At 37.9% G+C, this 26,575-nt stretch overlaps 1 protein-coding gene across 39 annotated transcripts in view; it reads left to right on the plus strand.

Moving 5' to 3' along the window:
• nrxn1 (neurexin 1) overlaps positions 1 to 26,575 on the plus strand; it is a 1,150,439-nt gene that overhangs the window by 152,352 nt on the left and 971,512 nt on the right. For 31 of the 39 annotated variants that reach the window (XM_062968862.1, XM_062968856.1, XM_062968858.1 and 28 more), the window contains one exon: positions 272 to 301. The exons of 6 other annotated variants lie outside the window; for them this stretch is intronic. In XM_062968862.1, the coding sequence (XP_062824932.1) occupies positions 272 to 301 (30 nt within the window). Of the gene's footprint in view, positions 1 to 271; positions 302 to 1,222; positions 4,092 to 26,575 lie in introns of those variants that run through there. 2 more of the 39 variants (XM_062968900.1, XM_062968899.1) reach the window with 1 other exon arrangement.

Genomic DNA, 26,575 nt, shown 5'->3' on the forward strand with positions numbered 1-26,575 from the left:
GTCTTCAGCCCAACTTCAATACTTTGAAAAGAAATTGAACAGTGCAGCATTACTCTGTGTTAGAGCAGCAGCCCGACTGCCCTTCTGCCCCACTCCCACCTCCAAAAGCATTCCAACCAGTGGTTGAAAAATGCTGTTTTAATTTTCCAGTGCAATGCAAACATCTCACAGGAGACATATGCCTGTTGTTAAAAAAAAATTGTCACTGTGACGATACCACCTTCCCATGCACCCTTGTTCATTGCTGACTGTGCTCTTGTTTCCCTTTAAGGTCTGGCGCACTTGATGATGGGCGATCAAGGTATGGGTTCTGCTCCTTTTCCACTCTGCTTTCATTGTTATTTTTTCATTTTGTTTTTTCTTTCCTTTTTTTTATCTGTAGTTGCTTCAAAATCCATCACTGCAAATGATGGCCAAATGCTTGTGAGCTGTATTGGGCTGCAAATAAGCACATAATCTTAGTCACGTTTTTCTTTCTTTCTTTCTTTGGTTGTTGTCATGTGCATATTTTTCTCTAGATATGTATATACATCTAAAATATGAATAGCTCTATCTATGTACTGCTGGTTTTGTTTGAGTTGCTACCTAGATCTTTTGTTCTCATTTTCTACTCTTTCCCCTACCCTACTTGTAATATAATAACAATTAAAAGGGGAGGGGAGGTGAAGGAATCTGGCTGGGAGATATGTGTTCAAACATGATCATGAAGAAAATCAAACTGCTCTCCCCATATAGATTGTGAGTTTTTACTTTAAAAAAGAAAAGAATTTGTACCCAGGGTGAGAAAAAAAAAACCAATCCTGCTTTGCATTAATGCATGGCTGTTTGAAAAAAATGCAGAAAGCAATTGCTCCTGGCTTCTGAAATGCTAAGAACACATTTTGCAATGTAATGAAACTAGTTGTGTTTCCCCATCACCTCGTGTAAGCTCTTCTCCCTTAGTGTTCATGTCATGTCTATGTCACTCATTTGAAAATGAAGCATGTGTTTTTCTGTGTTTTACTGCATGGCCCTGAAGATTGGAAAGTAAAAGTTCTCAAATTGCAATCCCAGTTGCATCTCCATTTGTCTTCAATGTTTCGTTTCATGCTTTGTCTCTTCTCATATTTTGGAGATAACATTTGCATTTGCACACACACGACTCTTACTGTTGTTTCTCTTCTTTCTTCTTTCTTTTGTCTGGCAATGCTTTCTTCATGGAACCATTTCACCAAATCCATAGGTAAAAGTAAAGGTATTACATGCTTTTCTTCCTTTCTCCCTTCTCCTCTTTTCTGTTGAATGCCATCTATATATTTTAAAGTATGTCTGAGTGGTGCAAATCTATGTGTTTAGTGTTTATGCACTGTGGTGATGGGAGGTAGATACGTTTGTGTAGTAAAATATTTCGTGGAACTCAAGGTAAGAAACAAAAAACATGAAAGCGGGATAGGTTCAGACTTCCAGATTTAAAACTGGATAAGGGAAAGTTCAGATATATTGTATAGAGAAATAATATAATTATTATAATTGTATGTAATGATTTGTCGCACCACTATTATGCAAGATATTGCACAGAATGTCTAAGTGGTTCAACCTTTTGCCAATGGCTTTCCAAACTATGTATCATGCAAAAGGAGAGACCAGAACTTGGTAGAAGTGCAAAGCAAGGATTAATTGGTAGTAGCTGGCAGCTTTTATGAGGATATATGTTATATGGTATTCCAAAGTCTTTTCAGATGAAAATGTTTGGTGTAGAGAAATTCAAAGCTGGGAAGGGGCAGGTCTCAGATAGGGATACTGAGAGGCTTTCCAGGATTAAGAGAGCAGCGTGGAAGAACAGTTGAAGGCAGGCGTTGGAGAAGGGAAGATGACCTCAAGCTACCTTCTGAGGTATGGATTCTGCTCTCAGTGCCCTACAAAATGTAAATTGAATTTGTCAGAGGCAGCCTCAAGCATAGTGCCACCAGATAGTGACATTCTGGAGAAGCTTGGTTCAGGGCCAACTGCAGCGACATGCAAGTCTGAATACGAATAGAGCTGAATATTGCTACAGGAGTTCAGCAACACATTTCTCTGTGACATGGATAGGCTATTGTGTGGCCTAAACACTGGTGGGGGTGGGGGAGGAGACATTAAAACAAGAAGAGGTGTCTGTTTCTTAAAAATATATGTTTATCTTTCGGTTGTTTGATTGGTGCCTTATGATTATATGCACGGTATATGGATATTACCTCTGGTGCAAGTCCAAATCAATCTAGGAATCTCTTGCAGCCTTGGTAAGTCTCAAACCAATTTCACCCAATAGTATCATTGAAAGTATAATCTGGCCAAATCTCTTTTACTCCACTGATCTGCATGAGGAAATGAATCACTGTTGAAATCAATCATTCTTCTTCTTCTTTTTTCTTTTTTTGGCCTGTTAGAAAGAAAATTCTTTTTGCCTAATGTTTGTGGCATGGGCTTTTCAGCCACTCCTCACTTCACATTACAATTTGCTAGATCTATTATGAGCTACTAATCAATTCCATATTTCATATTTCAAGTGTTGTATGCTGTAGGGAAGTTTGTTCATGGTGCTCTCACACCTTCTGGGTCCCACTGAACGCTACAATCTAGACATTCCCACTCCCCATTGCACAACCAGTGCCTATTATACACTTTTAAGATTACCAACTTGAAATATCAATGACACAAAAGTTAAGGTGGTAGCTGTATATCTTCATTGAGTCTGTCTGATAATATGCTTAGAATATGAATAGGGTGTTAATCTTGACACTTAGAGTGCTATGAGAGTTGTTGAAAGTCACTGTCTCTTCAGTAATTATTAAAAAAACACCAGAAACATTGTATCTATTTTTTTTGTTCACCTTCCCCACAGTATCTTAGAAATAACATTTCCAATAAAAATGTAAGTATTGTTTTCTTTGCAGAAACGTTAGGACATTTTCTGTGTTATCTACTCAGAGTTATTGGCATGGGAGGGACAAAATGAGTGTGTCTTCACAAGATTTGAGTGTAGAAGACCTACAATGACATAGAGGTGCTTGAAGGTGTCATCATTTAAAAAAATGTACATAATGTCATATGGATCTCTGTAAAGGAGTGCCACATATCCTCCAAGTCCCCAATGTTTCATGAGCAGTCTTGATTGATCCTTTGTAATCCTATTTTTCCAGCTGCTCGGAAAATGTCCAGTTTTTGTTTTCTGCTTTCTCTCTTTGCCCTCAGTTTACCTCCATTGCTGCTCCATGTTATCCTGCACCCAGTTGTACCTTCAGAATGGAAACTACTTAATAGGGAGATGGGTCGATGGTGGGTTGGATCAAGGCCAGCAGTGCAAACTCATCCCCCTTATCCAAATGCACCTTCTAGTTGGAGATAACTAATAAAGAGGATTTGACATAAAGTATTGAGACTTTATGCCAAAATCAATGGGATTCCAATGAGCTTAATTTAGTCAGGACTGTGCCCCATATCTATATTCATATACTGAATATGTTGCATAAAAGTATTTTCCCGGTGTAATATCAGCCTATTGATAATGCCATTCATCTGCCACATCTTGTGAAAACATAATGAGGTTTCTATGTAGAAGGGGGGCGGGGAGAAAGCAGCATTATGTCCTGCTACTTGGTTGGATTAATTATCTGAAGCCTCTAGTTACTGGAAATGTCAGAATGAAAACTACACTGAGAATTGCTCTCATTTGATATCAAATAAAATATGAATCAGCTTATTTTTATGACATGTTGGTCCTTTGTTTGTGTACATTCCTTTGATATTGTATGTGATACAGTGAATTATTGGCAATTTATATTGCAGGCAAATTGTGCTGTGGATGGAAGGGAGAATATGGGATAATAATCTGCAGCATACATGATTGAATAGTAAAAGAGGAACAGAGTGAAATCTTTTCTTATTTCTTTCAGCCAAACAACATAGGCTGATACTGCCCACAAACAGTACTCATCTACTCTTACATGATTGATTGATTGATTGATTGATATACTGACATGATTGATTGATTGATTGATTGATATTTCACCACCCTTGGTTATATTCTATTAACTTTTTATATTACTATCTCATAAGGTTAAGGTAAAAGTAAAGGTTTCTCCTTGACATTAAGTCTAGTCAAGTCCAACTCTGAGGGGTGGTGCTCATCTCCATTTCTAAGCCAAAGAGCCAGCATTTTCTGTAGACACCCCCTAGGTCATATGGCCAGCATGACTGCATGGAGCACCGTTACCTTCCCGCTGAAGCAGTACCTTTTGATCTCACATTTGCATGTTTTCAAACTGCTAGATTGGCATAAGCTGGTACTAACAATGGGAGCTCATTCCATCTGTGGATTTGAACCATCAACCTTCTGGTCAGAAAGTTCTACTTGGTCATATTCTTCTGCCAAACCCTTCCCATAGTAATAGGAAATGCCTTTACACCTTTTGATATCCCTTCTCATTAGTAATATGGGTTTCATAACTCAACCCAGTATCTCCGATGTCTCAGTTCGAAAGCATAGTTTGAGCTGATATTAAGGAAAATGAAAAAAACTCTGTGACAATGAATGTCCTGATGTGTTTTGCACATGCAGGTAACCACTTGATACTATTGTCTGTATGTATTTGTGAAATCGCAATTTGCAATATTTAAGAAGGTAGAGAAGATCATGAGCAAGTTTTGTACAACCTTATATTGTACTACTTTTAAACCATCCAGCATATTTGATATTGATATTTGTAATATTTAGCACTGAAAGTTTGGTTTCTCCTTTAGCACTGTGAAATAATGTCTGGGGGTGGGATTTTAATCAGAAATATATGGATAAGAAAAGAAATACACAGTCCACATTGTTTTTAATTTATTTCTATGAAGAACAAAAGGCATATGTGGAACTGAATGGGAGAAACCAATGACCAGAAACATTTCTTCTATTTGTTTTTCCCATAGGAGGGAGAAAATGATATGAAATCTCTTGAAACTGACAAGAAGTATTGCACTGTACTGATTAGCAAATTAATTTGATATTTGTTGTTATATTCAAGAAGTACTCTTTAGGGAGAAGGATCATGGATTGCTGTGCAAATGACAAGTTAAGAAAACATTAACCTGAAACTTTAAGCATTGGGTGGCTCAGTATATGTACAGTATTGCCCCTCTATGTTGGTGATTCTAAAATAAGGGCCATTTGCCCAATCTGTTTGACTGCCTTGGGAGAAAGTGTAATACCTGAAAACGTTCTGCCAAAGTTATATAGACATCAGGAGCCAGATTGGGTCTTTATTGTAATTAATGTGGAAACTAGAAATGAAAAACAAATTAAATAGTAAAAATCCATGACAGTAATGAAGGGGAAATGAAAGCTATGGTGTTTAAAGGGATGCAATTTAAAATGGAATTTTCCAGTGCCCTTCCCTAAGCTGCATTATGTTAGGTGCCAACATTGCACTGACAATAAGAAGTTCCAACCCAAACTTTTTTTCAGCAATGAAGGACATGTTAGGTCTGTATTAGGACTGTATTTTCCATAATCTCTAACTAGCACAGCCAAAGATGATTTGAAAGTTCAAGACAATGGTCTCTCGAGGGGGGGGGGGGGAGGAGGGGAGAAAGAAAAGAGCTTGAAATTGAGATTTAGTCATATAATTGTTTTAAACAATACTACAGTGTGTGGACATCACTTACCATCTAATCAAGCGGAGTCATGTGAGTCATTATGTGGAAGCTAAGTATTCAAAGAGGAAAATCAGATTATTCAGAGGTTCGAACTGGGAATGTTAGTATAAGAAGACTGCCTATTTCAAACCACTGTGAATGTTAGCCTCACTCCTTAACAGTCATGACTTATTTTAATTAATAATTAATTAATTATATGACTAGTCTGAAACTGATTCTAGAATTCATAATAAAAAGCCACATCATATATGAAAACCTTTAAAAAAAAAAAAGTCTGCTAGGTTTTGGTTCAAGGACTTCCCATTATTACCAAAATCCAAGGATGCTTAAGTCCTGTTATATACAATGGTGTAGTAAAATGGCACCCCCTATATCAGGGGTCCCCAAACTAAGGCCCGGGGGCCGGATGCGGCCCTCCGAGGTCATTTACCTGGCCCCCGCCCTCAGTTTTATAATATAATATATTGTATATACATATAATATTGATAATAATATTATAATGTAATACAATATAACACTACTAATAATAATACCATATCATAATAATATTAATTATATATTCTATATTACATATAATATTACTAATAATATTACAGTATAGTGGTATAGTTCAATATCTATATATATAAAAGAGTGATGGCATCAGGGCAGCGGACAAAACAACAAAACGACAGGCCCCCCAACCTCGAAATTTGACAACACAACCCATCATCCACGGCTCTAGGTTGATACAACAAAAAGAAAAGAAAAATAAAGTCCTAATTAGAGGGAGAGGAATAATTGTTTTTATCCAATTGCTGCCAGTTAGAGGGCTATGCTCTGCCCACTTGGTCTCCTAGCAACGCACTCAGCCCAGGGGACAGGCACAAGAGTTTGGAGAGACCCCTAAGGGCCATCCAGCCCAACCCTTTCTACTATGCAGCAGGACACAATCCAAGCATTCCCAACACATGGACAACGTATAAATACTATACAATACTACACAGGGACATAGACCCCCTCTACCCTCACCACTTTCACAGAACACAAACAACCAAATGCATACTAAACATAAAGACAACCATACAACAGACATTCAATACCACCACTACCTCAACAAGTTCTCACCAACACCACCAGACAACACCACAGCAACGCGTGGCCGGGCATAGCTAGTAGTAATATATAATGGTAATATTGTGCGATGCTAATAATATAATATATTGTATGTACATATAATTTGTAAGCCACTGAGTCCCCTTTGGGGTGAGAAGGGTGTGATACAAATGTAGTAAATAAATGCAGTAAATAATAAATAAATAAATAAATAAATAAATACATTTTAGACTTGGGCTCAGCCAAAGTCTGAAATGACTTGAAGGCACACAACAACAACAACAACAGCAACAACCCTAATTAATTTGACTATCTCATTGGCCAGAAGCAGGACCACACTTCCCATTGAAATCCTGATAAATTTATGTTGGTTAAAATTGTTTTTATTTTTAAATATTGTATTGTTCTTTCATTGTTGTTGTTGTTTTTGCACTACAAATAAGACAAATGCAGTGTGCATCAGAATTTGTTTGCATTTTTTTCAAATGATAATCCGGCCCCTCAACAGTCTGAAGGATTGTGGACCGGCCCTCGGCTTAAAAAGTTTGGGGACCCCTGCCCTATATAAAATATTGAACTCAAATGAGTGCTGGAGGATTTTTTTCTGAATATTTTCAAGCCATAGCTGGTTGATTCCGTGGATGCAAAATTTGTGGATATGGATAGCCAAGTGTACAATAAAATGTAGACCAGTACAAACCACATTGATTGCCTTCTTGTAATGCCGAGTTAACACCAAGAATTGCAAAGGTCACAATTCAGCATCATGGGCACAAAACTCCATCAGCATTTCTAATCCTGTTACTCTTATCTAGTCTTTAAAACTTCCATTCTCCTGCATGCCACCACTACCTTGGAGGAAGGATGTGGAAATAAAGCTGAATTTTAGGAGGGATGCTTTATGGGGAGATATTTTTCCTTCAAGGTAGTGATGGCATGCATGATTCCTTCCCTTCTACTTCACAGTTTTGTAGTGTATAGATCTTGCTAACTCAGTAAGCTTCATGGTGAATTAACTATTTATCCCCATTTGCTACCTCGTGATCTTAAATATTACAAAACCATGGTGCTCAGAAAATAATCCCTGTTCCAAATTACTGTGTTGGGTGGTTCCTTCAATCTTCAGCTTTATTTCTTCATCACTATCCATTTTTTCTGCATTTACTGCTATCTAGTCTCCCACCTCCTCTGTTCCGATGATTTTATCCGCCATGCTTTTTTTTAGTCTAATAAGCATTTCTCTCTTCTTGCCCTAACCTCATATATCTAGAAGCTTCTTCTGGCCTTTGGGAAGTTTCCTCCACCATATTCCTTATGTCATCAACCACCTTCCTTGTCACACCAATTTTGTCAAATTTCTTTCACTTCTATGGTCTTTCAAAGACATATTTGTTTGGGGCTGGAATATCTGTATGCAAAAGGGAGCTTGCAGAGAAAGTAGTCTCAGTTTCATAACCTTTCAAAGACATAAGTCTACTTCATCAGATGCATAGAGTGAAGTGCCAAGGAGCATTTCTTTCTCATTCTTCTTTCTCTTGCCAGCTTTGCACAATGGATGCATTTTCTCTTTGAAAGGGAATAACACAGGGAATATTTTTCTGTTCTACATTCATCTTTAAAACATGGCAAAATGACATCTAGGGTAGTCTAAATAAAAATAAAATATTAAAGGTAAACAAACGTGAGGGGATGAATGATCCTGCAAGGTCCAGTGGAATGTGTGCACAACCTCTAGAACATGGGAAGTTGTCTTCCGCTATCTCAAATTGTCAGATAGTGGCTATGGCCCAAACTATGGTAAATAACATCTCAGTTGTAACTCTCAGACTGTGCAGCTAATTTTTTTGGGATATGCCTCTGGCTCCTTATTGATCATCAGATATGAAGACCATTCTGCTAGTTTTAGAGTCCTGCTGGTGTTAACTGGCCAAGGTAGTCAAGTCACAGCTGAGCAAATATTAGGTCAGCTATGTTAAATCAAATGTTCTCTCAGTCCAGGGGAGTTGGCAGTTACTCAGGGCTACTGTCATCTTGTCCTAACTTTACACTGACATTATGGTTGATGGTTTCAGTTTAGTGTAATTCAACTCCTTCATTATCCCATCCTTTGTCTAGCCCAGTGGTTCTCAACCAGTGGGTCCCTGGGTGTTTTGGTCTACAACTCCCAGAAATCCCAGCCAGTTTACCAGCGGTTAGGATTTCTGGGAGTGGAAAGCCAAAATATCTGGGGACCCACAGGTTGAGAGCCACTGGTATAGTCCCTTTTTGGTTCTTCTCCTAGCAGATCCTAGCTTGCACAGGAGTTCCACCAATGCACAATTGTCTTGGAAGGTTTCTGAGATCAACTGGAAAAACAATTTCTTCTGGCATACATTTGACCTGAGAGTTTCAATCTGCCTTCACTATTGGTTAATTTTTCTGATCTACGGTAGTTCAGATTATTTGGTATTCATGTGGTTTCTTTTCCTGCAGATTCTACCCATCATTTATATTTTCTCCATTGTTTCAACGTGTTATTGTTTATGTAGGTAATTACATATTTTATTTGTTATATATTGCTTTGAGGTCTTTTTGTGGGAAAGTGACCAATACATGTTAATATGAATAAATATCTTGACAACTGTTCCTTCAAACAACAATAAAATCTAACTGCAATCACAAGAAACTCAGATCAAAATGTCAATGTGCCATTACACTGTAGATATAGCATTTTAAATGCATTGCTTAAATTAAAATGAATCCCAGCAACAAACTGAAATAACAAAAAGGAAAAGAGAATGTTACAAACCTAAACACACAAAATCAAATTAAATAAAGCATAACTTTCCTATTGCATGATAGACAGTAAGAAAGGTAGCTAATTGCTCCCTTAGGGGAAAACATTAGTTGAAGAGCAGAAAACCACTGAAAGAATTTGTCTTAATGATCCCTAATAAAAGAGGAATTTGGAGACGTGACCTTAGCTGCCATGCAGGTAGGTTCATGAGGGATCAAACAATCTATCAATTATCTTTGTTCCTGACCTCATAGGCCAATACAAAGTTAGAGTGGACATATCTTTAAATAAGGGAAAATAAGGACCATTTTTCAATTGCAGAGTTATGTGAGTCACTGCAGAAGTAGCCAATCCATCAAATTGGAGTGAGATAGCAACACTGTCAATCAGAAGGCCAAAGTACAAGTACATGAGCTTTTATGGGAACAAAAACAACAAAAAACAACAACAAAACCAAGATGAAAGGTTGAGCAAAACTCCTCCTTAAATTAGTCTTTGGTAACTAGACACAGAGAACAAAGGTAGCATAAGAACACGCTTCATCCCAATACCCTACCCCTAAAATGGAAACTAGATCATTTTATTTCTTTGTTTTAGAGGTTGATATCTGCAGTTCAGTCATATAGTATGGTGAAATATTGCCACATCTCTGAAAATTGTGGCTGTCTTCTACTATTAGAGCTATGTAACTAACGTAATATTTGAAATATGATTCTCCCCACATATGATTTCCACCCTCACTTTGCCTGTGATCACGAAAGTTTATAGTGGTAGTGCAAATCATGGATACAATCAGTTGTTTTTGGACTGCAGTTTCCAGATGCCCTAGTCAGTGTACCCAATGGTACAAAATGATGTGAATTGTAGTCCAACATCTAAAAGTCTATATGAGTTCCAGCCTGGTATGCAACAAGTGAAATTTTCAAAAAGGCAATGCACAAGATAGAATTCCACCGAGTTAATAGAATTGCTAGCTCCCTTTAAAAAAAAGAAAGAAAGAAAGTGATTACAAGCAGTCCATGAATTACAAACATCTGACTTTCAAATGACTCATAGTTAAGAACAACATGAAGTTGTTAACTATGAGTCATTTGTAAGTCAGAAGTTTGTAACTCGGGGACTGCCTGTAATCTACCCCTCAGAAGGAAAATTCATCATTGGAAGAGTTATCATGTCAAAAAGGTGTCTCAACTGAAACTTTAGCACCAATCCTTGTTTCCATTACAAGTCATTTTTTTCAAAATGTAATTATCAGAGGGACTGAAGTGAGGGGTACAGACAGCAAAACAAACACCAGAGTGGTGTTAACCCTTCTCTAGTCTATCCACAGCTGAAAAATATTATTTTTGGCTGAGGTTACACTTGAAAATGTACTAGTTCTGACTTACATACAAATTCATCTTAAGAACAAACTTACAGAACCTCTCTTGTTTGTAACTTGGGGACTGCCTGTATTCTCAAGCAAAGTAATCAGATTGTCAAGGCAGAAGCTGAACAATTGCTTCCCTCCCCCCCCCCAATTGTCTCTCTTTTCTCTCTTTAGTAGAGAAGGAAGTGAGTTTAGCCTTCTCCACATCAAAAGAACATTATGTACTCATTATTTGTACATAATAAAAATATATGGTCTAATAGAGGATATAGAAAAATGAGAAAAATGTCTACATTTTGACCAATGTATGAAGAGATAGTGTGGACCCCCCAAGAAACCAGAAATTATCCCATGTCTATGCTGTGCCTGAACTTCTAAAGAGTATTATGTAAACTCTATTTAGTTCATATAGACATGCAAAACTTGCTAACAAACTCCACCCATTTGTACAGTGAATGTGTGGGGAGAGAATTGGGGTTGTGCAAGCTGTCCAAACCCCTGGCCTTCAGCCAGGAGTCTCTATGTGGTGCACTGTGAGGACAGGTATCCTGTTTATGTTTTCAGTTGAATGTTGAGGTTGAAAACACTCTCAGTATAGCTGATAACAGACACTAAAGAAACAGATCCCAAGGTGAAGTTTTGCAGATATTGTCAACATAACCACAGAGTTGGGAACCAAGTGGATAAGATGAAAGGAAAGAATAATGCAATGGACAAAAGAAAAGATAGTAATGATCAGAAAAAGTTGCAGAATAAAGTTTCTGTGTATCATAAAGTATGCTTTACAATACAATTAGGATGTTCTAGGTAGGTCTATACTTAACAGATTATACTTGATAGTTTATCAGCCTAATAACCTAAAGGTACCAAATACCATCCGATCTTGGAAGCAAAGTAGCCTCAGTCTTGTTTAGTACTTGGATAGGAGACTGCCAAAAATATTGAGTTAGAAGTGGGATATATATTTCAGATTATTCTTTGCCTGTATTAGATGAGTCAGTGGTATTCACTTTCCAGGACACCTTTCCTCCATCAGCTTCATGCCTTCTTCAGAATGTGGTATTAGGTGTTGATGTGCGTGAATGTGTCACCTTCAGACTCAGAAGATTATCTTGGAATTCTGTTGACATTCTCTGCATCTATCTGCTATTAGTGTTATTGCATCTTCCAACTCTTTTCATAGTTTTGGATAGTTACTGAACTATCCATCTTCAGGTTTGAATGGATATGGCAACGCACATGATGTGGTTTGTCCAAGGACATCATGGGATGGAAGCTGGTGGGCTCCGTGGTAAAATTGAAAAGGGATTGTCATATGATGAGCAATTTTTGCCTGTCTGATGAGGCCACATGACATATTTAAACAAACCTTGCTGTCATCATTTTATATAAGGAACTCCATTTTACTATATTATTGTATATAATGGAACAAGCATCCAGAGATTTTCATAACCATGGAGCTCCTTGAACCAAACCTCAGCAGATACAGAGAGTACTACATATTTACATATTGCATCAAAATCAGAAAGGTTTCTAATTTTGTGTGTATTCATGTGCTTTCAAGTTACCCATTAATTTAAGGTGACCCCATGAATTTCTCATGGTTTTCTTAAGCAAGGGATACTCAAAGGTAGTTTTGCAGTTCCTTCCTCTAAAATATAGCTTGCAGATCCTGGCATTTCTGGATAGTTACCCAGCCAAGTATTAACCAGGGCTCACCCTGCCTAACTTCCAAGATCAGATTGGATTTGGTGCCTTTAGGCTTTTTATTACAAACACCATTGTTTGACTCATCTTGTTTTCCCCCCTCCCCTGCCAACAATTATTTGGGTTATCGCCAACCATAAAGGTTAGTACCACTTTGGGAATGCATCAAAACTTTTTTGTCTTTTTTTAAAAAAACAAAACAAAACAAAAAGTCCTAGAAGTCTATTGGATGTCATCCCAGTTCTGGTAACCTTTGTGACTTTCTACCTCCGAATTTCCAAGACCAATAGTCTTCCATTCAAGACCATAAATCATTTTAGCTCATATGTCATCTCTTGTGTTCTCTTGGAATGAGAATAAGATTTGTTGCATTTTATTCATTTTTCAAATATGGGGAGATAAAAAGTATAGAGATACTTTTTACCACAGTGGTTTGTTTTACATAGTATTAAGTTTTATAATGCTCTGAATCAAACCTAGTCTAGAGAATTGGTCCAATAAAATATGTAACCTTTATCAATATTTTGTGAAATTCAGCAGATTGATTTATATTATTAATAATCACAAATATAAACACAACAAAATAAAAGATATCTTAGTTCATCTATGCACAGATGGTGCCTTGGAAGCTTGAGGATAAAATGATCTCTCCCCAGCTCCACTGTCACCTCAATAATCAGTGATACCAGTTAGAGAATTGTGGCCATTAGTTAGCACACAAATGTCATACTGAATGGTAGGTTTGAAATAGGTGCTTTTTTGTTCTAACCCAGCACACTGACCCCTAAGACTCCCTCTTTCATCCTCATTCCATCAATTTTTTTTAGTCATTAATTATATTTTATTAGATGAAAAATTATATTATTATATAATAAGCCTCAGTTCTGAATAGGAGTTGCATTGCAGTAAGCCCTTTATATACACTGAGTTTTGGCTCCAAGATTGCCTATGGATACCCTTTGGGGGATGGAACACAACACACCAGACATCACAGTTGTGGAAAAGAAAAAGGTTTGGATCATTGATGTTGCCATCCCAGGTGACAGTCGCATTGACGAAAAACAACAAGAAAAACTCAGCCGCTATCAAGACCTCAAGATTGAACTTCAAAGACTGGAAGAAACCAGTACAGGTGGTCCTGGTGGTGATCGGCACATTGGGTGCCATGCCAAAAGATCTCAGCCGGCATTTGGAAACAATAGACATTGACAAAATTACGATCTGCCAACTGCAAAAGGCCACCCTGCTGGGATCTGCGCACATCATCCGAAAATACATCACACAGTCCTAGACACTTGGGAAGTGTTCGACTTCTGATTTTGTGAAACGAAATCCAGCATATCTATCTTGTTTGCTGTCTAATAATAATAATAATAATAATAATAATAATAATAATAATAATAATAATAATAATAATACCAAATCTGTGGGTGCTCAAGTTACATTATATAATGTATAATAAAATGGCATCTCTTACACAATATCAATGTTTTCCTTTTGAAACGAATAGAAATCCTTCCTTGGAGGCTTTTAAAGAGAGGCAGGATGGCCATCTGTTGGGATTGCTTTGATTGTGCTTTTCCTGCATGGCAGGGGGTTGGACTAGGTGGCCCATGTGGTGTTTTCCAACTCTATGATTCAATGAAATAAATATATAACAAGCCAAGGATTATGAAATCCATGGCTATAGAATCTGTGGATACAGAGGGCCAAATGTATTAGCATCATGAGAGGTTTTTAGCTAGGATCACAGTTTTCATCTTTCTTTTATCCAATTCTCTGATATCACTCTGTTAATGATGTCTTTGCTATATGGTAATATTAACTCCTGAGGGGAATAGAAAGTCCATGCTCAAATAAACCAGTTAGTATTGAAGGTTGATGCCAGGCATGTAGCCAGGGGGGCTTCAGCCCCCCCCCCCAAAATTCTCAGGGGGCTCCGTGAGAAGGCCTTACATTTATTATTTAAATTGTTAAGTTTATTCATATCATGATCTGATCACCATGCTCAATATATCCCATATGCATGGAGGTATTGGGATAATGATACAAAGGTTTGCTAGGGTAGATCCTCTCTCTCTCAGACTCAGCCCCCCCCCCCCCCCCCCGAATCAAAATCCTAGCTACGGGCCTGGTTGTTGCTATATTCCTCTTCTCTTTTAGTACAGACTAGCTGTGCCCGGCCACGCGTTGCTGTGGCTAGGACTTAATTTTTCTTTTCTTTTTGTTGTATGAACGTAGAGGCGTGGATGAGAGGTTGTGCTGTCCATTTTCGAGGTTGTGGGGCATTTAGTTTAGTTGTTTTGTCCGGTGCCGTGATTCCATTACCCTTTTATATATATAGATTTAGTACATGTTTCTCATTTAGGGCATGTTGTTTATGCACAATTTAGCATTGTTCATTCCTTATTTATTCAAGGTGATTATAATTACTCTTAAAGTCCTACACAGCTTGGACTGTCTCTCCACCCCACATGTTAACCTGACTTTTCTTTTGAGATCAACATTTGCACCTCTTTTCCTTGTTCTACTGTTATATAAGGCACAGTTGATGGCAATGTGCAAAAGTAACACATCTGTTGAACCATCAAAAATTACATTATCCTTGTCTTCTGTTCTGTACACTTTCCTCTTTTAATGACAATTCTTTCTCAGCTTGCTTTTTAAAAATTATGCTACTGTGTAGCTTAATCAATCTTCTTTATTGGTACTTTGTTGTACACTTTATGTCCATAAGCCACTTTCAGAGATGTCTTGGGAGGGAGGAGAAAGCAATATTGTAAGCTGTGTTGTTCTGGACTTTTCAGGGGATTATTAGCTATGATGTACATCCTGCATATTAGCTAGATTCTGTTGGGAGGAGGAGGTGTTGGAGATGAATGGTGATTGCAGACATTTATTTATTTATTTATTTACAGCATTTATATTCCGCCCTTCTCACCCCGAAGGGGACTCAGGACGGATCACATTACACATATAGGCAAACATTCAATGCCTTTTTAACATAGGACAAAGAGAAACATAGCTCCGAGCGGGCCTCGAACTCATGACCTCCTGGTCAGAGTGATTGATTGCAGTTAATTGCAGCTGGTTTGCTCTCCCGTTGGTGTCTGACGATTGGTCAGGGATGAGAGAGCAGTCTATCAAGTTTAGGAAATAGCATGTGGTTTAATAGGTTAGAGAGTTAGAATCAGGTTCAAAGTCAGATAGATTAGCTTGGGAGGCAGTGAGGAATGTGGTATTAGATGTACTAAATAACCTGTGATATTGAGATAAGAAAGTTGAGCATATTGGGTTTTACATTACTCAAAGCTATGATTTACATCCAGCCTATAGATCTTAGCGTGCATCCAGGCAGCACGGAAATGTGGGTTTTAAATGGAGGACAAAAAAAGGAGCTGAGAACATGTCCTCACACAGATCTGTCAGTTCCAGGATTTATTCTCCCGCCATCCTCATAGGCTTCCTCTGTATTGGAACGAGATAGGGAGTAGATGGGAGACATCCAATGGAAGGCTTTTTTAAAAAATCATTCTGTTATGCACTGGACCTTATATTTGCACATATGAATATCTTACATGTGCACATATGAGGTTCAGCACATAACAGAAGGAATTTTTTAAAAAATATCTTCTGCTGGATTTCTCTCTTCTCCCAATTGTTTATTCAAGCTCTGCGTAATATTATAAAGTTTAAAATAAAGAGTTTTGAGAATTCTAATTGCTCTCCATTCGTGCTTCCTTTATATCAACTGTGTGTCTGTTTCACAGCGCAATCAGCTAATCATCTGTTTTGGTCTTTTCAAAAATGGACGTGTGATGAAGCAGTCTCCAAGGGGGGAAGGGAAGGAAATCATGTGTTTTTGTGAGGGCATGAATATACAGTGATGCAAATATGTACATTTTCCAAGTGGAATTGGGACCTTTTTTACCCTGTGTTTTTTGTTCGTTGTAGTGAATTAGCACAGATTTGCTGCTAGCATCATGTAGCCCCCCCCCCTTCAACTTGGGATCTCATGTTTTAGGTACTGTGTAGGTGGGCCCTCATAGTCATTGAAGCCATGCTAAACCATATTTTATTTCTTGAATGCTTTGCATTGACTTATTCTGGGAAAGCTGCCATAGTTCTTTTGGAATGCACTTAATATTGATAACTGTAGTTACACACTAAACTCACTGAGAAACAAATGTCTTTTAGAAGCTTATTCAGCAATACATCAGTGAGGAAGAGTGAGAAATAAAGTAAATGCCTCATCTCTTTCATTTCCTGCCTAGGCAGCATTCTTAAGCCAATCAGTTGTAGAGAAGGTAAGGTCCCTAAAAGTGTAAATGCTTTGTTTGTTCCTTGGGGTCCAACATCTTTTTTTTTTTTGCTGCATCCAACATCTGTTGCTTTAAATAAAACTTCTTTGCTCTTGAGATTTGCTGTCCATCTTTCTTCTCATGCCAGCAGTGAAGTTTCTCCAACATTATGTTCAAATTCTCTTCAGTAAATTACAATTTTTGTATTATATGCCTCTGGGAACACTGGCTGTCAGAAAGTTAAGTTCACACATATTATGAGCAGGGGGTGGGGGTGGGGGGCTGAGGAAAGGTGGGGAAACCATCTTGCATCATTCCTTACTGTTGAAATCTGTCTTCTTGGATGGCCAGCCATTCCACGGCCTTTCACTTTGCTTTCCTTGTCTTTTGCCATCTTATCTGGACTCTGTTTCCATGCGCTATGGAAATGGAGTCCCATGGAGCTCCAACAGAAGGGCCCTTACATCATGTGATGACCTCTGTAGGATTCCATTTCCAAAGGGCATGGAAATGGAACCCAGAATACAAAAATCTTTACACCTGTCTATGCCATACTAATTGCCAACTGTGAGGTACAAAGAAAAGTCCTGAACCTCATACCTAGCTGTAATTCTCCTGAGATTAAACCCAGAGAAATCAGGCCAGGGGGAATCTAAAAATATATTTCTTATTTCTCTTACCAGCTAATATAGCTTTAAAAGAGCTTCTTCCATGTTCTGTCTGGATTTGGGGGGGGGCATGGGGGAGTGCGATGAGATCTCAAGTTCCACGTAAATAAGATTGTCATATCATAAGGTCCCGTATGAATGAGAAAGCCATGGGGAAATATTGTGAAGGAATAAAAGATGCATACAGGAGATCTGCAGTCATTATTCTGACTGAACAGTTTAGTAGATAAACCTGTACCTCTGAACAGATATTATACCCCCTTCTACATTGCCATATAAATCCAGATTATAAAAGCAAATAATTTAATTATCTGCTTTGATCTGGATTATATGAGTCTACACTGCCATATAATCCAGTTCAAAGCAGATAATCTGGATTTTATATGGCAGTGTAGAAGGGGGGCCTGAGGCCTTATCTACACTACCTTAAATGTAGTTTCAGAATGCAGTTTAACTGCATTGAACTAGATTATATGAGTCTACACTGCCATATAATGCAGTTCAATGTAGTTGAACTGCATTCTGAAACTGCATTATATGGCAGTGCAGATGGAACCTGAGAAACAATTCCACTCTCAAGTGTTCCTGGTTACATGGCTTCTCTCCATTCTATCTCTTCCCCCTTTTCTTGATATGCTCTCATATACTATAAGGTCTGTGTCCCATTGATGCAGAAACATTACTGTGTCTTTCCCTCATCACCACAATCAGTTTGCAACTTTTCAGTTCACTTATAATGCTGATGAACTCCTTTAAACATCAGCTAGGATCATCACTGTAGCCAGGGATTGTGGGAGGCCTACTCCAAAAACATCCAGAAAGCACCAAATTGCTGTGTCACCTTGAGTGCCTATATCAGAAGGAAGAGGGAATAAAAAGGAATAAATAAAAACATTTGATCTCTATATCCCCTTGCTGAGCTTATTGATTTATTTGATAATACTTCTCTCTCAGATTCTCTGGATTAAGTCACAAAGGCAACAGCTCTGGGAAGAATACTTTTCATTATCTCCTCCTTGCTTTTCTTTCATATGTCTCCTGTCAAGGTTTCTGCTTTTACCAGCAAAGCCTCATCCCTGAAGTCTGTAAGATGTGTGCTTGCAGTTTGGACAATTTTATCTTTGGAGTCAAAGCAGTGCTTAGTCTTTTTTTTTTTTTTTTGGGAGGGGGGCACATGTTGTTGGTCATTTTATGTTGATAAATTCTTAGAATCATAGAGTTGAAAGAGACCACAAGAGCCATCCAGTCCAACTCTGTGCCATTCAGGAACACACAATCAAAGCACTCCCCACAAATAGTCATCTAACCTATATTTGAAAATCTCTGGAGAAGGAGATTTCACAATCCTCCGAGACATCATATTCCATTGACAAATAGCCATTACCATAAGAATGATATTCTTAATCTTTAGATAGAATTGCCCATAGCCTAATGGAGCCAAACACAGAAGCAACCATGTCTTTTTACTATTTTCAGAAGCAAGTTCCACAGTGTAGGGTAAGAGGAGAACATTTCTAATGAGGGTTGCAAAAAATTTAGGAGACACTGAGAAAAAAGAGATGAAGAATGAACCCATTGCAACTGAACTGAAATAGAATCTCTTTGGCAGTATAGTGCTGAGCTGAATTAATAACTGTACATTTTGGAGCAAAATGCTGCCAAACATAAGCATTTTTCATCCCATTAAGCACACATTTAACTTTTCTTATTAAAATCAATGGGATTTTGCTTTGGGAAGCTGTTGCTGCTAACTCATCATTTAAAAAATATTAGCAGTTGTGGTAGGTGAATTCAATAGTAGAAAACACAGAGGTATTAATTAGCTATCTTTTAAAAATTGTTATGATTTCAATTTCTTATAAAGGAAGCAATTGGTTAGAGAAGGAGACACAAATGGATCCTGTGCATATGATTTGAGACTATCGACTTTATCACACGGGGGAACCTCCCCCCTCCCTGAGCTGTTTCTCTAGCACACGGGAGGAATGTCACCCAAAAAGGGAAGAAGCATGCAGGCCCCATTGGAGCCAGCAGAACACGGGACAGCTTCTGAGTTTGGGTGGAAGCGTCCTTGAACTCCAGTTGGTGGCGGGGCCTCTGCCTGAAGTCACACGATGTGTGTGATGTCCAGCATGGGGCTCCATCTCTGAAGAAGGCTCAAAGCATCTTAGGATGCTTGTTTTGGTAAGTATGATGATGTTGTATGTGTGGCCTTATCGGATATCTGCTAAGCTGCCCATAATTGCAATATTCTGCTGTACAGGGCTGAAAGAAACGATTTGGATGTATGTTCTTTAATTTTCTTTCAGCACATAGAAATGGCACACTGCCATGTTTTCTTTTTGTTTGCAGGTCACCTTCTAATTTTTTCCTGTGGTGCTTACTAAATTAACAACTGACACAGAGTAAATAGGAGGTGATAAACATGCATATATGGCAGATTTTTTTCCTCCTGAATTCATCAGCTTTTTTTAGTACACCTTGTTCCCCCTTCCCAGTGGCACTCTTCTTAACAAAGGTCATCTCCTTTTTAATAGAGCAGTTCAAGAATATTGAGATAACTTTGCTGCCTTGCATATTCCAAAATGGGCCATGTCTGTACAAGTTAGTAGTTAACAAATTCAACAAGAGTGTACTTCTGTCCCTCTAACAGAATTTTTTGTAAGTTGAAATAGTTAATAGAAGCTTCCCAGGCCAGGGAACCAAACAAACGTATTTTGCCATTGCTAATGCGCTCTATGTGGGGCTTCCCCGGAAATTACAATTGGTCCAACGTTCGGCTGCCAGATTAATAACGGGGGCAAGTTACAGGGAGAGATCCACTCCCCTGTTTAAGGAGCTCCACTGGCTGCCGTTCATTTTCCGGTCCCAATTCAAGGTGCAGACTATCATCTATAAAACCCTAAACGGTTTGGGACCCACCTACCTCCGTGACCGTATTTCCTTCCATAAACCTGCCCGATCTTTACGATCATCCGGGGAGGCCCTTTTATCACCACTGTCTTTATCCCAGGCCCGCCTTGTGAGTACAAGGGAGAGGGCCTTTTCTGCTGTGGCCCCCAGATTGTGGAACTCACTACCTACTGAAATTAGGCAAGCTCCCACGCTGTTAGCTTTTAGGAAAGACTTGAAAACATGGCTCTTCCGCTGTGCCTTTGGTGAGTAATTTCTGTTATTTCTGTGTTACTCCCACCCCGAACATCTATCCTCTAGATTACCCCACTTCCATATGTCCCTGCCCGCAGTGGAGTACCCCTATGTCCCTCTCACTCCAGGTTTTATCTTTGTGTTCACGTGGCCTGCCCTTGTTTTACTGTTTTTTGATTTCTTGATGTAATGCCTATTATCATTTATTGTATTTTTAATGGTGCTATGTTATGTTGTTTTATATTTTGTTATATTGTATTGCTCTGGGCATGGCCCCATGTTAGCTGTCCCGAGTCCCCGTTGGGGAGATGGTGGTGGGGTATAAATAAAGTATTATTATTATTATTATTATTATTATTATTATTATTATTGCTAAATAAAGCAGCAGCTAAAAGGGTCAGTTCAATATTTGCAACCTTAGCAGTGGTGCATTTGAGACCAATCAGAAAACTCCTGATTTTATTTGTCTGTCTCACCAGTATTGTAAAACAAACAAAAGAAACGATATGTCTCTTTTCCCCCAGCCACCATCTACATTTGGTCTGCAAAATTATGATGTGGTAAATTAGAGAAGAACCATACCACACCACAGTACAGATGCAAAATAGCATTCCCAAAAGATTTCCACTAAGAATGAGGTGAATTTGCCAGGGAGAATCTGTGACCAGTTATGGCAATCTCACCATGATGTGTGTGATATTACATTCACAGCTAATAATGATGGTACGTATATCTTTTCTTTATGAATTCTATCTACTTTGAAAAATAAAGAAAATAATTCAAAAGAAGAGATTGCCCTTAACCTTGCCTGAATGTCTCCAAAAAATTGACAGCAATGTGGTTCTTTTTCACACTGTAAAAAGTCAAAATTCTACTCGGGAACACTTTGTTCTCCATCTCATAGCACCCATTGCACCTCTCAGCATTGATGAAGATAGAAAAATGTATTGAAGGAGCTATTAAAGTCAGCATTTTCCTCAGTAAAGAATATGATTCCCATGATAGTCATAACTGAAAATCATGTAGAAATAAGTGATAGCTATCACTGTCTGCAAAATGTGGAGCTGAGCTCATAGAAAACCTTTACAAGGTTGTTCAATGGCATGTGATGTCAGTGAATATTAACAACAGCTACATTATTATAATTTATTATTATCATGTATTTATGTGGTACCATTACTGTACAAGAAAAAAAAAACGTTCTGCTCTCAGGCTTGGAGTCTAAAGACAGGACACACAAGTAAATGGGTAGCAATGAGAGAGGGTTAATTTGAGCAAAAACCTTCTCTTCTTCTCTCCCTTGAAGAACAGGGCAGGGGCAGTGGCAGTTGGAAGGGCCTTTCATCTGCTTCGGGACCTAGGCCGATGGAAGTGTCCCTGTTCTCTCCCTATTAGAATGGTTGGGAAGAAGGAAGGGCTACTATGCCTTGGCATGGTGAAACTATCAGAGTATTTGCAGCACAGCAGTAGTTGGATGGAAGCAGTGGAACGCAGAACGAAGAGACACTCAGAGACATTGGTAAAACTATTTACAAAGTTTTACTGTATGCAGCAGTAATAAACACAAACAGACTTGCAGATGACAGATGAACACAGGGCTGCTCTGTTTTCCAACAGAACTTGCCTTGAACTCTAGGCAGACAGAACTCAACTGAACTGATGCAATCCTTATGCACAAACACTTGTGTCTGGATACTCCCTAGTTCCAGCCACACATCAAGGTCATCACAGCTTCTTGGCAATTAACTCTTTCCACACTATGGTACATTCTGGATGATGTAATCAGTTGCAATACAAGCATGGCACAAATTGCGTTTAAACACTATCAATACACAAATCCCACATTAACAGAAACTGTGCCTGCCTCTTCTTCGCTCCATCTGAGGCCAGGACAATGGCAGTTGGAATGGAAGGAGCACCTTTCATTTGCTTCTGGGCCTAGGCATGATGGAGGGGTGCCTGCTTCATATTCTCTCCATCTGGGAACAGAGCAGTGGCAGTTTGGATGGAGAGCAGGCCTTTCATCTGCATTTGGGTCTAGGCACGTTGGAACTGTGTGTTCCCATAAGCCTTCTCTGTTGTGGGAACTATTGGGGCAATTAAAAGTAAATGAATAACAATCCTAATGTGGATTAAATGAAGGCAGAGCATCTGTAAGTAAATGTTGATGTGTCTTAGGGTGTCTTTAATGGCTGTACCATTCAGACAATAGATTTAGTTTGAGCACCTTCATCAAGTATTTGCGGCAACAATGTTCTATTTAATGTAGTGTTTAGTAATACCTGTCAATGAGTACTTTTGGATGAAGCTTTTATTGTGCAACTGCCTTATGCCATTTATGTAGCTTTATAGAGAAGGGAAAGGGGTATATTATTCACTTGATTGCCCCCCCCTCCATGTTTTCCCACTGCAACTTTTTCTTTAACATACATGTATGCATAATAGAAAAATAAATTACTATATGATGTCTTAGATTGGTAGCTGTAATCTTTCTGAGAGCACTCTTAGTATCAATTTGGATAATCAGGGGACCCACTTACACTACAAAATCATAATGCTATATTTCACTTTGCATGGAATTTTAGATTTTGCCATTTAGGGAAGTGTTTGTGTAATTTTCGACAGTGGAGCTCTGTTGTCTCCTCAAACTACAAAACACAGAATTTGGCAGTGTGCTCCCATGCAGTTAAAGTGGAATCATAGTGGTATAATTGTGTGTTGTAGATGGAACTAGGGCTTTGAGAACCTATCTTCTTGACATTACAATGACACTAATATGCAGCAATTACATTTTAATTTCAAAAATCTAACCATTTTCTTCTGATTCTTCTGTGTGCCAAAGATATTATTCTTGATTTTTAGACTTATCAAATGATCAGTTGGTGTATTGCAATTATCCTACTGTTTCAGAGCATTTTCCTGCTGGTACATATAACCTCTCTACACATCATTACCAGATAGGATGGAGATTTTTCCTCCTCCTTTCAGTTTTCAGTCAATCAACAAACTGATTACTTTGCTATATGGATTTTTTTGTCTTGGCATGTTAATCAGGCTTTTTAAAGTTTTTGTTGCAAGATGCTTTTCCTTCCCTTGAAAATATCTTTCTAACTTTTTACCAAATTAGACTAATTTTCAGTGGTCATTTTTTCCTGACATTTCAAACTGAATTTCCAGAGGAAATGTATCTTTGCTCCCATTAATGTATACATGCAGTTTAATAGGAACCAAGGACATAGTTTAGGGATGTAAATAATATTTTTAACTATTTACTCCCAGGTTGAAAAAAAAATCCTGATACCCAGAAAACTCCATCAGGAAGAACAACATATGCCTACATTTTGCCCAGTTTTCTCTTGTTATTCAACATCCTAAACTTTTGTGCTGGAATTATTCTGCAGAGAAGAGCAAATGTCATTTGTCTGCCCAAAATGGGCTCTCTAAACACAAAATATTGTGCAGGACACCAGTTTTCTGTGCATGAAACACTTTTCTATAGAGAAAAAAAGTTCGCCATTGAATAATTCCTGCTAACATTTCAGGATGTTAAAATATGGGAAGAATGTTATGTAAGAATATTTATTTTCTTCAACAGCTGGAATAAAACTACACAAACCATTGATCCACAAATGTGAGGGTTTTAGTTAAGGTTTTACATCTGTCTTTGTCTCTGTTTCTCATCTATTAGTCCCTTTAGCTTTATCTCCTTGGTTTTTTTTCCTTTAAGCTATGATGATAATGTATTATCTTAATCTTTATATTTTCTTCTCTTAGCCTTAAAATACAATCTCAACTTGAGTAATTTTTAAAATAAATCTGTTGTCTCTATTGGGATGTGCCTTGATTTCAAAGTTTGTCACGAACTTTGCATTACATGGTTTATTTCAAACTACTAATACTATTAGGGAATTTCTATTTCTTTAATTTTCTTTTTTAAATATATAACTCTGGAAACCAGCTCTCTGCTGCTTTGAGTGCCAAAGAACTATGAGAAAACACGGTAGCTACAATCCTAAATTCTAATTTGTTGAATTGAAACAAAATTAAAAGGGACGTGGATAGAAGTGCATTTGTCTTGCTTGTCGTCCCAGGAATATCAAAATCTGATTGAAGGAAGCACAGATATTTTACTTCCTGAAAACAAGCAAATGCATATGTGAAATAAATTAGCTGAACATGTTGTGGTTAAAAATGTCATATTCCCCATCCAAAACAAAATTCATGTGGAGAAATGTACCCTTCTTCTGAGACTGGAGCACAGGGAATTGCTCTGATAATAAAAAAATATCCCCAAACCATATGTAATCTGTTTCTTTTTGTTTCCAGTTGTATTTCTTTCCTATGGTTTGTATTTTTTAAATATAATACATGCTTTAAACAAATATGGCATTCAAATGAAGAAAGATGCCAGTGTGATTTAATGTTCCTCCAATATGCCATTCCAAATGCACAAATATCATGTAAAGTTAGATACAAGGGCAGAAAGAATAACACAGCCACATGTTAAGGCTGAGCCAGTTTAATTGCTTTTTGGCATTATAACTAGATATCAGGAAAGTAGATATTTTAATGCTGTACAGTCAGAAAATGGATGAGCAGAATGACTTGAATGTGATATCCAAGCCCCAATTAGATATGCTAGTTCACATGCTCTCTTGCACACCAAACAGATTTGACTTTAGAGGTGCATGTTTAAAGATACTTGTGTTCTGTAGACATGTGTTAAACAGTTTGGCTAATTTATAACCTGATTTATTTGGCTGGTTTAATCCCCACTCAGATCCTTCTATAATTATCTCCTTTCAGTTGTGAGAATGATGTATGTAATCTGAATGATCATTTTTTTCTGTTTGTAACTGAATAGTGCAGATGCGCTTATCTTCCCATCTTGTTCATGCATTCCCAAACTTTTTGCTTCCAAGTCATTCTTGACATTCCTGACAGCTAACATTGCAGGATCATAATATAAGACCAGTCACAAAATGATGGCAGATCAAAGCAGAATTTACCATTATCAGCTGAGAATTACTGATATGGTCTTATGTTGATATCTAGTTCCTCTTCAAAATTCAATGAAATTCAAAATCCACAAGAAAGCAATGCCTTTATTGGCCAACCATAATACAGAAAATACATCATGCAAGCTTTTGAAGATTTTTTTTCCTGCATGAGATATTTTCTACATGTTGAATAATCAACAGAGATATCATGCTTTTGTAAATTTTGGATTTTCCTGTATTTGCATGGTCAAGGGTGACCAACACCACCCGTACCAACCAGAAGAAACAGATTCACTCAAAGTGTTGGGAGAATCAAAGACCATGACTGTTTATTGGTTACAACTGAAAACAGGGTTGACAGACCTACATGGATCCTAGATCAAGGTATCAGACAGCCAAACAAGGGAAAAAGGACAAATATGTTGGTACAGATTTTGCCTTTTACTAGGGCTGAAATGATTCATCATCCCAAACTTTCAGTAAGTGTCTCTGGAAACGTCACAAGAAACAACTGTTCAAAACTAGTCTCCTTCCCCTTTGATTAAAAAGAAAGCATGTATGCACACTGAGTAAGCATGAAGAACAGATTTATTGATCAAAAAGATGTAACCCAATGTTTCTCCTCTTGTAAAGACCATGCAACAAAGCGTGAGGAATTGTGGTTTGTGTAAAAATCATCCATGTGAATTGCACTAGCAGTGTTCCTACAAATTTGAATACTTCATTGAGAATGCATAGAAAACTCTCACTCTTTCTGTCACCCAACAAGAAATATATAAATGTATACATTCCTCGTGTATTCTTGTGCCCATTAGCCTTAAGGTCTGTGTGTACTAAAGCATATGAACATATTT

Source organism: Anolis carolinensis, chromosome 1 (genome assembly GCF_035594765.1).
Source record: "Anolis carolinensis isolate JA03-04 chromosome 1, rAnoCar3.1.pri, whole genome shotgun sequence".
Classification (NCBI taxonomy): Eukaryota; Metazoa; Chordata; class Lepidosauria; order Squamata; family Dactyloidae; genus Anolis; species Anolis carolinensis.